Below are 13,795 nucleotides of genomic sequence, written 5' to 3' on the forward strand. Positions count from 1 at the left end.
ATATTAAAATTATTATTATTATAGTAATTTGTTATATAGCCAGACTAAACTGAACAAAAGCAGGGACCATGTTTTGTCTAAACTTTATACTTTCCTAGGGGCCTAGTAGTGGGTTCTACACACAGTGGGGATGCTCAGTAAATATTTGTTGAATTCCTATTAATTTTTTGGCTCAATCAACCATTAATTCATTAAGCTCAATCAATAAGCATTAAGCACAATTATGTGCTGAACATTGTGCTAGATATGGGGCATACAAAGATAAAAGTGGAATTGTTTCTGCTCCTTAAGTGTGTATATTACAGACAAAATATATACATATAAGTATATATAAAATAAAAAAAAATGTCCCCCCAGGTTGGGGCAGGGAGTTGGAGGAGGAAGGAGAAGAGGCATTAATAGCTAAAGAAATAGGAAAGATCTTATATAGGAGATTGTGGTTGTTTTGAATCCTGATGGAAAGTAATGATTCCAAGCACCAGAAAGATAATTACAAGTGCATTCTAGTCACAAGAGGATCCAGCATTGTAGCCAGTCATTTAATTTGATTCTGTCACTTACAAAATTAGCAATTCCTTCTCACTTTGTGTCATTTATACAGCTAAGTCATAATTAAGTCAAAGCTTCTAACTGTAAGTTTCAAGAATGTGGGGAGGGTCATGAAATTATGATTTATTATCAGTAAACATTAGATTGGTATGCCTGTTTTATATATCTACACACCCAGAGTTGCATAAAAATTTCTCAGGCGAATAGGGGTTGTGAATGAAAAAGTTTAAGAAGCTTTGATCTAGATCAACCATAGAAAGACTGACAAAGAACAGTCCTGCGGAATACCTTCATCCTGGGCAGCAATCAACTCTGAATATGCCCAGCTAAACAATGCTATCGTGTACAACTCCTATTTCTCCACTTTATCCATAAAGCTGTCATGAATATCAAATGCTTTGAGGTTCATTACGCAAATAAGACTAAGGGCTCTTGGTCTAGGAAATAGAGATTATTTGCTAAGGGAATTGGGGAAGATGTACATTGGAGTTACAGAACTGGTCTTCCACATAGAGATAATAATTGGAAGACACAGAGACAATCACATTAGCCAATTGAGACTGTATATAGAGAAAGAAGGAGGCAGTCTTGAGACACACACACTTAAGAGGATGAAGGAGTAAGAAGCAGTGAAGGTGGTACACAAATTAATCAGAAAGGGAAAAGAGTCTCTAGGAGAGAATGACAGAAGAGAAGGGAATGGGGGATGATCAGAATGTCAAATGGAGGAATGAAGACTTAAGAAGTAATTATTAAATTGTGCAATTACTTCATTAGTAATCTTAGGGACAACAGTTTCAATACTATGGTGTAGTTAGAAAGAATAGTGAGGAGGGAGTAGGAACTGAGGAAGAAAGGAAGTGTCAGTATCAAGTCTAGACTTCTTTTCTCCTGGATTAGTATTGAACAGGAGACAGAAAAGCAATTTACAGGATAGTGAGTGTATGGTCACAGGAAGATTTTCATTAGGAGACTTGTTTGGAGGGTTAAGAATGAAGAAGAAACAATAAAGCAATAGATCAGTGGAGCAAGGTTATGGAAGAGAATGAAGGAAATGTGGAAATGGATTTAAGTATTAACAATTAAGGTTATCTTGGCAAGAAGGTGAACCTTATTTCTAGAAGGAATAAACAAATATTTATTAAATAACTATGGCCTATCTGAAGATACAAATAGCAAAAAAAAAAAAAAAAGAACCAATTCCTGTTCTCAAGAACCTCACACTCTAATAAAGGATGGTAGAGAACAGAGAAATCTTAAGCTGTGGAGATGAGGGAAAAGTTCAAGGTAGGCGGCTTCAATCTTCTCAGCAACATTGTAAACTAGGTGCTCTTTTTGAGAGGAAATACTTGAGAATAAAGAACAGCTGTTTGGGGAAATTTGATAGAGAGCAAAAAGGAGATGAGTGAAAAGATTGGTAGGAGAATGAAGTGTGAGGTTCAAATTTAAGAGCATAGATTTGTGGGGGAAGACAGCCTGCTTTTGTGACTTCCTCCAGAAACTCCAGTGCTTATGGGACAAGAACATCACCCTGCCAATGAGTCCATGCTGGCTCCTAGTGCACACCACATTCTTTTTCAAGTGCTCATGAACAATTGTTTAATAATACATTTTTAGAATTCTTACAGGGATTGATGCCAAGCTTACTGGTCTATTTTCTAGAAACTATTATTTTTAAAAACTGGAACATTCGGTCATTTCCAATCTTCTGGAATCTCTTTTTCACTTCTGACCCTGAATATGACCATAAGGACACAACCAAAGAAAGGAAGAATCAGGGGTTCTGCTCTATTTTAAAGGCCCTAAAAGATAAAGTTCAAACCAAGCTCATCTTTCCCTACATACAAACACGATGTCCAATTTTTTCTCAGTTCAACCAACTATTGAGGTTTCAACTTGCCAGAGAAGCTGATATCAGTTAATGAAGTCTCTCATACTGGTAATTTTAGGGGTTGCTATGGAATCCCTTTCTTAGTTCTCCATACAGTGGCAGGAGAGGAGTTAGCTGAATAGTGGAAATGGATCTTAAAAGGATCCATCTACCACAATATCATGCAAGGTCTTAAAGCCTAACATGTTGGCTTCTGAGATAAGGAGGGGCAGGAAAGGCATCTGTGACCATTAAACAATTTCACAGATACAGCTGGAGAGGGAAGGAAACCTTGCTTGGCATAAGTCCATTTGCCACGGATAGCTCCCTCCCCTCCCCCACCCAAGTTCTCTAGCACCTGCTATTTCAAAGTCAAGGAGGAAAGAGCAGAATCTGTCAGTTAGATGAACATCCCATCCCAGCTTCCCAGCAATACCTTTCACTACCCCTCCTCCACCAATGACCCTAAAAGCCCTGGTTAGCAAGACTGCCTGGGAATAACACTGCATTCAAGACACAGACAGGTTATTTTTAAACCTTACCATGTGTTGCATGTCCCCTTACCCCCAACTTGAATCTTTACAGATCCGCAGAGCCTTTAGTCCTGGGACCTAGGGCTCTTCTCATTGTCCCCTATAAAGCCATTTTCACATTGTCCACGGGTGAGCTGTGTTCAGATTTAAAGCAGGATTCCCAAAACACATAGCCTCCCAATAAGTTTCCATTGCCTCCTTTTGTTAAAAATAATTATTTTATTTCTTTGGAAAATGGTGGGGCCCTGTTCTGTGGACTCCTAACCTCATCTGGGTTAACAATTCCCTAACCCACTGCCCTGAAACATGAGGGCCTCCTGGTATTCCTCTTCCCAACCCTGGGCCCAGAGGAATTGACATTGAGAATGGGCTGAAGTCTCTGGGTCTGAAAGCTTGGTATTCTGACTTTCCTTGACCCCATCACTCTCCTTTTACAGGGTTTGGACTCATTTTCAAAAATCAGTGCTAGAAAAATGAGTCTATGCTGGGAGTGCAAGGGGAGGGCAGTATTGGGAGAGCTCTATATCCCATCAGCCAAGTCTTTCTGGGGACACAAAAGCCCTTCAGTCCTCCCTGCCTCTCCTGGCAGCCTGTAATCCTCGCTCCCTTGTTGGCCCCTCTGGTTGGGCTTAGGGAAGCTGAAAAAGGTGAGCTTCCTAGGAGGCAGGAAAATCTCTCTCTCCCTCACCTAAGAGAGTGCCACCCAGGAGCCGCAAGTCTGCTCATCCTCCTTTTCTCATGAGCTCCCTTCCACACACATGAAGAGAAGAGATGAACGAGCCCTCTTCTCTCCCCCTTTCTGCCAGGGAGGCAGCATCAGAGACGTGTCCAGTGACCTGGTCAGTGTGGCATGGCAGTGATGCGCATGCTCTGTGAGGCGATGGGGTAAGTCACCATGGGGGTGGTGGTGTGGCTCATTGTGATTCCCGCCAGTGGCTGCGCCATCGAAACAGCCACAGGGGCAACAGACACGGCCACAGGGGCCATGGAGACTGGAGGTGGGGCCATGCCTTGGGCGATTGTCTGGGCCAGAGCAGCTGAGAGCGGTGTGATCTCTGGGTTCAGGTGAGGGGGTGGTGGGGCTGTGGGAGGTGCTGCATTAGTCGGTGGGGCAGCTGGTGCACCTGTGGGGGCTACAAGCTCTTGCTGGGATACAGGTCTAGGTTGCAGAGCCTGGCTGCTGAGTGTGGTGTGTGTCTGGGCAATGCCATGGTTGTAGTTGGTGACAGTGCCCACACTGGGCGCCAATGTTTGTTCTGTGGCTGGTGCCGTGGAACTAAGAGTCATGACTTTGGCCTGGTTACGGAACTGGGCGTTCTGCTCCAACAAGACTTCATTGGTGGCCAATAAGTTGTTGACCTGCTTCTTTAGCTCCTCCACTCGCTTCCTGAGCATAGCATTCTCCTCTTCTAACAACCGGCACTCCAATCCCCGGGGCGGGGCCAGGCTGTATTCAAATGTCTCAAAGTGGGAACCATCTTGGGGGCACCCACCCCCTCCCCGACGACGTTTGAGGCACGGCTCATGGTCCTCAAAACCCCGATCCGAAAGATCATATGTGTCATAAAGATCGTGGCGACGGCTAGTGGGTGCTGGACCCGCAGACCCTCCTCCACTGGTACCCCCCCCACCCCGAGCTTCAAATTCAAAATCCCGCTGCAGATGGCGGAACTTGCACTTGGCTCCACGCTGACAATCCCCTTTGAGAAAGTCCCGGCAGATAGGAACCTCCTCTTTGCCATTGGGGAGGTCAGCTGGGGAGAGGCCCAGGCCAGCTGCCACCTTCTGCCTTAGCCGTGGGGGGAGTTCACCTGTCTTCTTGTAGCCATCCTCATCCTCCTTGGAACCATGGATAAAGCGGCAGTTCAGGCGACTGCACTCTTTGTTCTGGAAGTCATGGCAGAAGATGAATTCATTCTTGCTCACACCCAAGTTGGAGACTTCACTCATGTCCGGGTGGCGGTAGCGGCAGCGTTTGCCCCGCTTACACACGTTCCTCAGAAAGTCTCGGCAGATAGCATCTGAGCTACCTGAATTAGCTCCCGACCCAGCTCCGCTGGTCTCCTCACTGCCACCACCTCCAGAGCCTCCATTACTGCTCCCTGTGCCATTGGTGTAGCTGTCTCGCTCAGGCATTCTGCTCCCACTCCAAACGAGTGGTTTCTTCCTTTCCCACCACCCTTGAGTACAAATAGGAAAAAAGAGAGCAGTGTTAGACAAAGGGGTCCCTGGAAAAGGACCTTGTCTCCCGCCATTCTTGGCAGCGAGAGACTGGCCCAAGGGGCCACTAGTAGATCCTGTGCCTACCATTCTTGCAGAGGGGAACTACTGCCACCCCTGGAGTACAAATAGTAGGAGCAGTCTTGCCCAACCCGCTGTGTACCTGATCTTGTTGGGAATGATTCACTTTCTTTTCTTATTTTGGGCAGGTGAGAAGGAAAAAGCAGGGGGAGGGGGGGAGGGAGGGGGGAATTTAAGCCCCCAGCTGCTGGTTAATGAGTTAGCTGAAAAGGACAGTGTGGGATCTTGCCTCTCCCTCTTACTGACCTTATTAAAGTCACGGGAATGAAATCAAAACTTTTCATAAGTGTTTGAATAAGCTTGGGGGGAGGGTGTTGAGGGAGAAGGAATGAGGAGTTGGAGACAGGATGTCCAGGGCACTAGAGAAAAGGATAACAGGAGCACAACCTTTATTTTTATGCTCTGATCTACTCTGTCTTTTCCAAAGGTCTCTTAAGTGGCTGCTAGCTTCTATATTCCAAATCTCCAGACTTTCTGGAACCCCGGAGAAAGGGAGTAGTTTGGGAAGCCCCTAAACTTTTCTGGGTGTCTATTACATGGAGAAGGGAGGGATAGAGCAGCTGTTGTTTCCCCACCCCCAAGACACAAAGCTTTTTGGGAAGCAAGGCCAAAATGGGAGGAGAAAGTTCCTATGAACCATCCAGTCAACTCTCCAAAAACCTTTCAGTCCCCCCTCCTCCAATGCGCACACCCCTCTCACCTCCTACTCCTCGAAATCCCTGCTCCGATGGGAGTTCATGAGAGGTTTGACTTAACTCTGAGCCAGACTACTCCTCACCCTCATAAAGTTCTATTTATTTATAGACTCCATAAAATCCTCTTAAATCTCCCTCTTTCCTCAAGGGACATCTGAACTCTCAAGTCCCCTGCATGCCCCACCCTCTGGCCCAGGTCTGCTGTGTCTGTTACCCAGTCTTACCCCCAGTATTTTCCTCATGATGCTCAGGCCCCCCCTGCTGCTCAGGGATGGTAACACCACCCTTCTTTCTCGCCGGCTTTTGCTCCCATCTCCCAACTTGCTTCCGACCCCAATCCCTCCTTATTCTCTCTTCAGGCTGGCCAATAAGGGCGTACCTGGCCCGAAATGCAGCGTGAGGCTCGTGGCCACAAGAGCTGCATTTAAGTAAGCGGGAGGTGGAATTTAGGAGAACCAGTTCTCCGAACTTAAAAAAGTGACATCAGTGAGCCGGACACTACCAATCCACGCTGGCCAGACCCAGGGCCTCGTTGTTAAGGACCACAGCTAGGGTGAAACCCACAAGGTCTGTGAAAGGGTGAAGGGGTCAGAGGGCAGCGGGTAACACACAAACCGGCCTTCACTGACAGAGATGTTGGCTGACTTGGGAAGGAAACAGATCGGAGGGGGGTCGGAGAAGGCAACCGCCCCTCAGCTTCCTCTCACTCGGGGATCTGTCCAGCAGTCACTGGCGGGTGCTCCCCTGACCCCGGCGGCCCCCTCATCTCCCGGCCCCAGGACAGGTACCTGAGTTCTCTCAGGCCCGATCTGCGGTTGTGGCCGGCAGGTCTCCGCTCGCACATCACCGACGGGCCCTGGGCAGGTGGCGGAGGCTCCGAGGAGGCCCGCGGCTTGCCATGAGGCTGCTCGGGCAGCGGGCTTGGGGGCTGCGCGCTGACACGCCTCCCGGCCTGCTCCGTGTGCTGCCTGTCAGAGGGAGGGAGTGTGGAAAGGAAACGGGAATGGGGATCAAGCGGAATAGAGGCAACAAAGCGTGGAGACAATAAGCGTGGGAAAGCGCAACTTTGGACTAGGAAGTCTGGGCAATATAGCCTGGAAGCGGGGGTGAGCCTGGGGCTCTGAGAACGAGTTGGGCCACAGAGAGGGGCAAGTAAGCGCGGGGGCCCGGGAGCTTCCGAGGCGCGCCGGGCAGGCGGCGAACACGGCTGACGGACTCGCCAAGATCCCGGGTCGGAAGATCAGGGACCCGTGACGTAACGGGGCAGGGAGAGGGGTGTGCTGAACCACGGGGACTACCGGTGCTCAGGAGCCCCCGGCGAGGGGCCTAGGCCACCAGAGCAGCCCCGCCGGCCGGCCCGAGTCCGAGCCCGATCAGGTGGGCGTTCGGGCCAGTCCCGGCTCCCGGCTCCTCCCCTTCGGGCGCCGCCTCCCCCTCCCTCACCTGCAGCCGGAGCCACCGCTGTCCCTGCTGCAGCCTCCAGTACCGCCTGCCGGCTCCTCCGACTCTTGACAAAGAGCCGCCCACCCACAGCACTTCCGCTTCCTACGGAAGCACCGACGCTCTAGGAACCAGCCCCGGAACCAAACTCGATCGACGCAGTAGCTGTGCGTTCGGCCCCAGGAAGCTCCCAGCAGGCGCCGCGCGTCGCGATGGTAACACCACGCTGAGACCAGGAAGTAACGTGCCCCGTGATTACCTAGGGTTCCAGCCCCAAGCGCAGTCTTGGTGCCCCACCTCCTAAAAACGCCCGGGGCACCCAATTCTGACCACTTTCCCCTGCCTTTCAGCCACAATTCCATCAAGTCCCTTCTAACCCTTCCAACGCACACCCCCTCGCCCTCTGGGCAGAGCTAGACTTGGTTGTTCCTTGCTCTCAAACATTGCTATTAAAACGCCGCAATTCTGTTTCCTTTATTTCTCGTCAGCAATAGGAAACAAGGCTTTAAAATAACACACAAGCTCATTTTTTTCCGAACAAGAAAGTAGCGAGGATTTATTATACAGATGTGCTAACACTGAGCCACAAAGACAGTCCAGAATGACAAGAGTCCCGTGGCACAAAAATCAAGAGGCAGGTGGATGGAATCTGTGGCAAAAGATGGAGTAGGCATTAAAGATGGCAGGTGTCAAGCGGTGGTGAGAGTTCTTTTATCAGATGGTACAGCCAGTAGTTCTTCGAGGGGTGGGTCGTGTTGCCTGGAGTTTTCTGCCTTCCTGACAGTGTCACCAAGGGCCATTTTATCTCTGCTTTTGTGGCGTGTGGTCAGCATTACGATCTGTTTACTTGGACCTCTGCCTCATCTTTCTCCTCTTGCGTTTCAGCCTAAAAAGGGGAATATCAAATAAGCGCTCCAACTTTCTTACCTAAGGGAGTCGGTCCCTTAATCTACTTACTGACATTAGTTTTGTTCTCACGTAAAAAAAAACAAACAAGAAATCAACTCAAATTGCTTCCAACAATTTTTTTTTCAGTACTTATTCTTAAAGAAAACAATTTCTTTTGAAGCCTACAAAGTTTTTTGTGCAAACTTTCCAACCAGTCACCCAAAACCCCGGTCTTAAGTCTACCTACCTACGCATTCGCTTCTTCCTCCACTGGGTTCCAAAACGAGCCGGGGTAAAATAAAGAACCAGTTAGTACCAATTATAACAAATTTCACAAGCAAACAACTGAGATCACACTGCTTCCGTGTTTAACACCTACGTTTTCCAAAATAAACCGGGAGCTCGATCCTTCCTAAAGATTTTTTTAACGGTGATCTTTAAAAGCGGATCTACCCCAGAAAATTCGGTGCATTTATCAAATTACTTGGAAAAAAAAAAAAAAAAACGCCCGGTTGTTCATTCCATCCCAGCGTTTTCAGTTGAGAAAATAAACAACTTTCTATGCCCAAGATTGAATCTCTCCCGGTCCAACAAAACCATCACCTCCCACCTCTTCCAGACATCTTATTCCCTTTCCGTTGCCTTCCCACCTTGAAAACGCTCCTCTCCTTACCGAGCTGCCAGAGGTCTCGGACCCTGGGGGTGGGGGCAGCAAAGGGTCAAGACACAAGCTGCCCCCCCCCCTTTACGTTTAGGCCAAGCAAGCCTCCCCCCACCCCAGCAACTCCTCTGCTCTAAAGGCCCAGGCAGCCGCACTTACCTTGGCTCTCATGGCGCAATGGAAGCTGTAGGGAGAGAGGGAAGCAACAAGATTAGTTTGGAGGGCAAGGAGCAAACACCGAGTCCAGATGGCAACGGATAGTGAAGCTCGGCTACGAGGGAGGAAAAACAGAAAGCACTCACTCGACAAGATGGCGCTAAGAAGAAGAGAGAGAACGCCTCTCGCGCGTCTTATTTAACAATGCGATCGTGTCGTCACTTCCGTCCTAAATCCCTCACGTGTCCACCCCTGGGCGGGGGCGGAGTTTCCCAGAAAAGAACAATGGCGGCCGTCTTTTTTTTTTTTTAAACTTTTGCTTCGTGGGATTGTGATTACCTGGCGTATTTACGGAAAACCCTTGGAGAATACCCAGAGGAATGGCAACAAAAACACTTACCAGTCTTCACTCCGCCAGCTTTTTTTCACTTCAGTGTCTTTTTTTTAGGTTTTTCCATTACTCCGATACTGGAGCAGCTGCCCTTTTCCAACAGGGCCTTTGGTGGATTAAGTACATTTCCGCCCTCACTCTAATGATCTCATGGGAGTTGTAGTCCCTTGATGTCAACCGCCATTTTACTGTGGATGATCCTATTGCACGTGCGGAGGTGAGGTCCTGTAAGTGGGAGGGGGGAGAGAAAGTGGAAGAAATCGCTTTCATGTTTCAGCCTCCGTTTCCAGTGTTTATCAGATTCAAAGAAAATTTTCAAAACGAAATTTTAATTTTTTTAAAAGAAAGAGACCAAAATCTGCCTTCTGTCTTCTCTTCCCCGAACCCTGCTCCCATCCCCTCTCAGATAACTTTTTCCTTTTCTAGCATGGTAATGAAAGAAAATCCAGACTCCTGTTTATACACAGGTATAATCAATTAAAACAAATACTTACTTACAGTGATAATGTCCGGGAAAAAAAATGTCTCATTCCGTACTCGAGTCCCTTCACCTCATGTTTCATCATTACTTCTCTTGAAATATGGTTGGCCTTTACACTATTAAAACAATTCCTAATTCCATAGGAATTTAGAAAAAGTTGACTTTATCATTTTATTGTCTAATATGAATTGTCATATTGGTTCTTTAAATTCTGCATCAGTCAATGTAAATTTTCCCAGGTTTCTTTGACACAATTTCCGTCATTTTTTACAGCACAATAATATTCCATCACATTTATATACTATGGTATATAAATATATTAAATATAAATATATAAATAACATTCAGTTATTCCTCAGATTTCCCCATAGATTTCCATTCCTTGCCACCTTAAAAAAGACAAATATTTTTGCAACCTCAGAATTTTTAAAATTTTAAGTCTAATCCTTCCTTATGGCTATTTCCCCATTCTCCCTTTTCCCTGTTTTTGTATCCAACTATGTGTATATTTTCCTTTGAACAGTTCAGACGAGAGTAAGGTTCGAAGTCAGCCATCTTCCCCACACTGCACTCCTTGTATGATTGGAAGGGTCTGCTTGCTCATCCTAATGATGTAAAATAATTTCCAAATATCTTCCTTTCCCTATCCGCAATATATTCTTCAACCTCCTTATCTTTCATTTTTCTCTTAAGATAAATAACAGAACCAATTCCAGGCCTTCTGCCTAATTATTCTCTCTAACCCTGATGGTGACTGGCCAACCATATTTCCCCCTAATGCCCAAGTCATCATCACATGCTTCCAATCAGTTAAGTTCACTGCATTCTGTCTGCTCTGCCATTAATCAGTTGAATGCCTAGACTTGTTAATTCTTTCTTTTCAATATTTCACCTATTCATCTTCTCTCAAAGAGTCACTATCTTGAAAAGGCTCTTCCTTATCACCTTTTGCTTGGATTATTACAACAGCCTCATATTTCTCCCCTCTTCAATCTTCTGCATGGTTGCCAACATGATTTTCTTAAAGCATTCACCTGTCATCAGTTCTCTGCTCAAAAAGCTTCTGTGACTATTTGCCTCTAGGATAAAATCCTAAATCTTGTTTGGCATTTAAAACCTTTCACAATTTGGGTTCCAGCACATCTTTCCAGACTGGTTACACACTACTTCCCTTCTGCACCAGTCAAAATGACCTGTCTTCTTGCTACATATTCAATAGCCTTCTGGCTCCTTGACTTTGTTCCTTATGCTCCCTCCTCACCTCCACTTGGAATTGCAAGACGATTTTAAGGTTGTCACCTCCTTAAAAAAAATCTTTCCTGATTCTTCCAGTTGTTACTTCCTCTAAATTAACTTGTATTTATTTTGTGTATACACTGTATTTACTTTATCTGTGAACCTTGATGTATTCTTCCTTTTCCAAGTAGATGGTTTATTTGTTAAGGTAGGGAATGTTACTATAGTGCTAAGTGCTGGGATTATAAAGACCCAAGCTAAATAGTCTCTGTCCTCATGAAATTTACATATGTGAACACACAGATACATATACATAGTACTATTATATAAGTATAATATAGTATATAATAGTATAAATACTATATAAGATTACTATTATATACATAGTAATCTTGGAAGATGGGATGAAGAAACTACAAACTGGGGAGACAAGGAGGCATTCTTTTTTTTTTTTTTTTCTTTCTGAGGCTGTGGTTAAGTGACTTGCCCAGGGTCACACAGCTAGGAAGTGTTAAGTGTCTGAGATCAGATTTGAACTTGGGTCCTCTTGAATTCAAGGCTAGTGCTCTATCCACTGCACCACCTGGCTTCCCCGACAAGGAGGGATTCTTAAAAATCTGAAGTGAGGAGGGCAAGCATTCCAGATATCCTCCTTATGAATGAGGAATGGCAAAAATGGAAGTTTGGTAAAATTGGTGGATGATAATGTATAATAAAACTGAAAAAGTGGCATGTATGATGCCAGGTGGTAAAGAGCTTTAAATGATAAACACATAGATTTATATTTGATAAAGTTGGTAAAAAGCCATCAAAATGTATTAAATGTTCACACCTTATTAGTGCTCTGTTCTTGGGAGCCCCTCTGATTGGAAGGATGGAGTGCTCCTTCTAAAACCTTCCAGGTCAGCTATCTCTTCATGTCCCACCTAGCTGTACTCCTTTGGACTTATACATTGGTTAAGGTCTTCCCCTCTTTTTGTGAATCATCTTCCCTTCATTGGCTTGTAAATTCCTTGAGGGCAAGGGCTTGTGCTTAGCACTGTACCTGGAACATAGCAGGCCTTAAGTGTTTACTGACTGACAAAATCATAGCTATATTTTAGGGAGAGAATCTAATGGTTCTAATAGAGGATGGATTAGTGAGTGGGGAGAGACTTGAGAAAGAGACCAAAGGCAATGCCATAATCCACTTGAAGTAGTCTTCAATTAGAGTAGTGAATATAATAGTGAGAAGAGGATATACCAGAGAGCTATTTTAGAGGTACAGACAATAAAGTTCAGCAATTCTTGAGGTATGTGGGGAGAGTGAGATTGAGATGTCAAGCACCCCAAAGTTTGGAATCTGGGTGACTAGGACAGTGGTGCACTTCACAGAAATATGGACGATGAGTGGGTTTGGGCTTTTGCTTTGGATATTGATTTTGAGATGACTACAGGACAGCTACTTTGAAATGTCCTAGAGAGCTCTGGTGATGGACGGTGGCTCAGAATGGGGATGAATATAAATTTAGAAATCAAGGTGATAACCCTTGGGAAATGAAGAAATCTGCTATTGTGAGAGTTTAAGAGAAATGGCCCATTAACAGCAATTTTTCCAAGCTTCTTCTTGGCAAGTTATTCTCTGGGTTTCAGTTTTTTCATCTGTAAAACAGGGATACTACTCACAGGTATCTACCCCATGAGTAGCAAAGGTCATGTTAGACAAAATAAGTAAAGTGCTTTATAAATTATAAACCACTATATAAGTATCAGTTATTATTAGGAGCATTCTCAAAGTGTTAATTGTTGAAAGGAAGAATATTAGAGATTAAGAGAAACTTTAAAAGAAAGTCATCTTTTCCAAGGAAAATAGGAAGATAGAAAAAAAGTTCTACCTGAAAGACATTGGATAACTTTAATAATTGAACAATAATGTTTTTATTTATATAGAATTTTTTATATTTTCATTTGGTCTTTCAACTTTTGTTGATGTTTCAGAAATCAGATGGAAGTCATTGGGCTAAATTAGTATCTATCTGTAGAGTGCAGGAACTCTGAAAAGGTATATACTTAAGTTTCAATATGATTGATGTAATCTTACAAAATATTAACTCAGTGGAATTGATGAGATGGTTCTCTAGTGATATAATGATTGGCTTATACTCAGTATGACAAATTGATGTAATTGTAATAGAGTATTTAAACGGTCAGAGTCAGACCGAAGTCAGAGACTCAGATGTGCAGAGTGCAGAGTGCAGACTGACTGTTAGATTGAGACTGCTGGCTCAGACTGGGAGACTGAAGGAGACAATAAAGACTGGATTTTATTCCTGACTATTCTCATGGCAGATTATTCTGCTGAGATGAAGGCTGGTCCCAAGGCCCTCTAGAAAGCTAGCCCGAACATTACATCTATCATACTCACTGCTATTTATTACTGCTTCTTCAGCCATTCATTCCTCCAACTGCTTGGAAGTTTAGGAGGAAAACAAAGGATAGAAAAAGGCAAGTTCATCATTAAATTTATAAAAATCAGAATAGAAACTACAAGTTCTACAAGGGAAAAGAAATTCTAACTAGTAAAGCTAGTATTCTTGGCAAAGCTAGAATTCTAA

At 44.9% G+C, this 13,795-nt stretch overlaps 1 protein-coding gene across 2 annotated transcripts; it reads right to left on the bottom strand.

The window, feature by feature from the left end:
* Positions 1 to 3,151: 3,151 nt before the first annotated feature.
* Positions 3,152 to 7,516, bottom strand: ZC3H10 (zinc finger CCCH-type containing 10). Of its 2 annotated transcripts, XM_074270046.1 has the most exons (3): positions 7,392 to 7,516; positions 6,737 to 6,916; positions 3,152 to 5,132 (listed from the first exon to the last, which is right to left on the bottom strand). In XM_074270046.1, exon 3 carries the CDS (start codon positions 5,086 to 5,088, stop codon positions 3,793 to 3,795), a length of 1,296 nt encoding a protein of 431 aa, XP_074126147.1. In that variant the 5' UTR covers positions 5,089 to 5,132; positions 6,737 to 6,916; positions 7,392 to 7,516; the 3' UTR covers positions 3,152 to 3,792. The 2 variants fall into 2 exon arrangements, with proteins under 2 accessions (XP_074126147.1, XP_074126148.1); XM_074270047.1 differs by lacking the exon at positions 7,392 to 7,516 and having other exon boundaries at positions 6,737 to 7,371.
* Between the last annotated feature and the right edge of the window lie 6,279 nt (positions 7,517 to 13,795).

Source organism: Sminthopsis crassicaudata, chromosome 5, assembly GCF_048593235.1.
Source record: "Sminthopsis crassicaudata isolate SCR6 chromosome 5, ASM4859323v1, whole genome shotgun sequence".
NCBI lineage: Eukaryota > Metazoa > Chordata > Mammalia > Dasyuromorphia > Dasyuridae > Sminthopsis > Sminthopsis crassicaudata.

Coding starts and splice junctions, on each gene's coding strand:
- ZC3H10 (XM_074270046.1), bottom strand. CDS start 5,088: ATGCCTGAGCGAGACAGCTACACCAATGGCACAGGGAGCAGTAATGGA.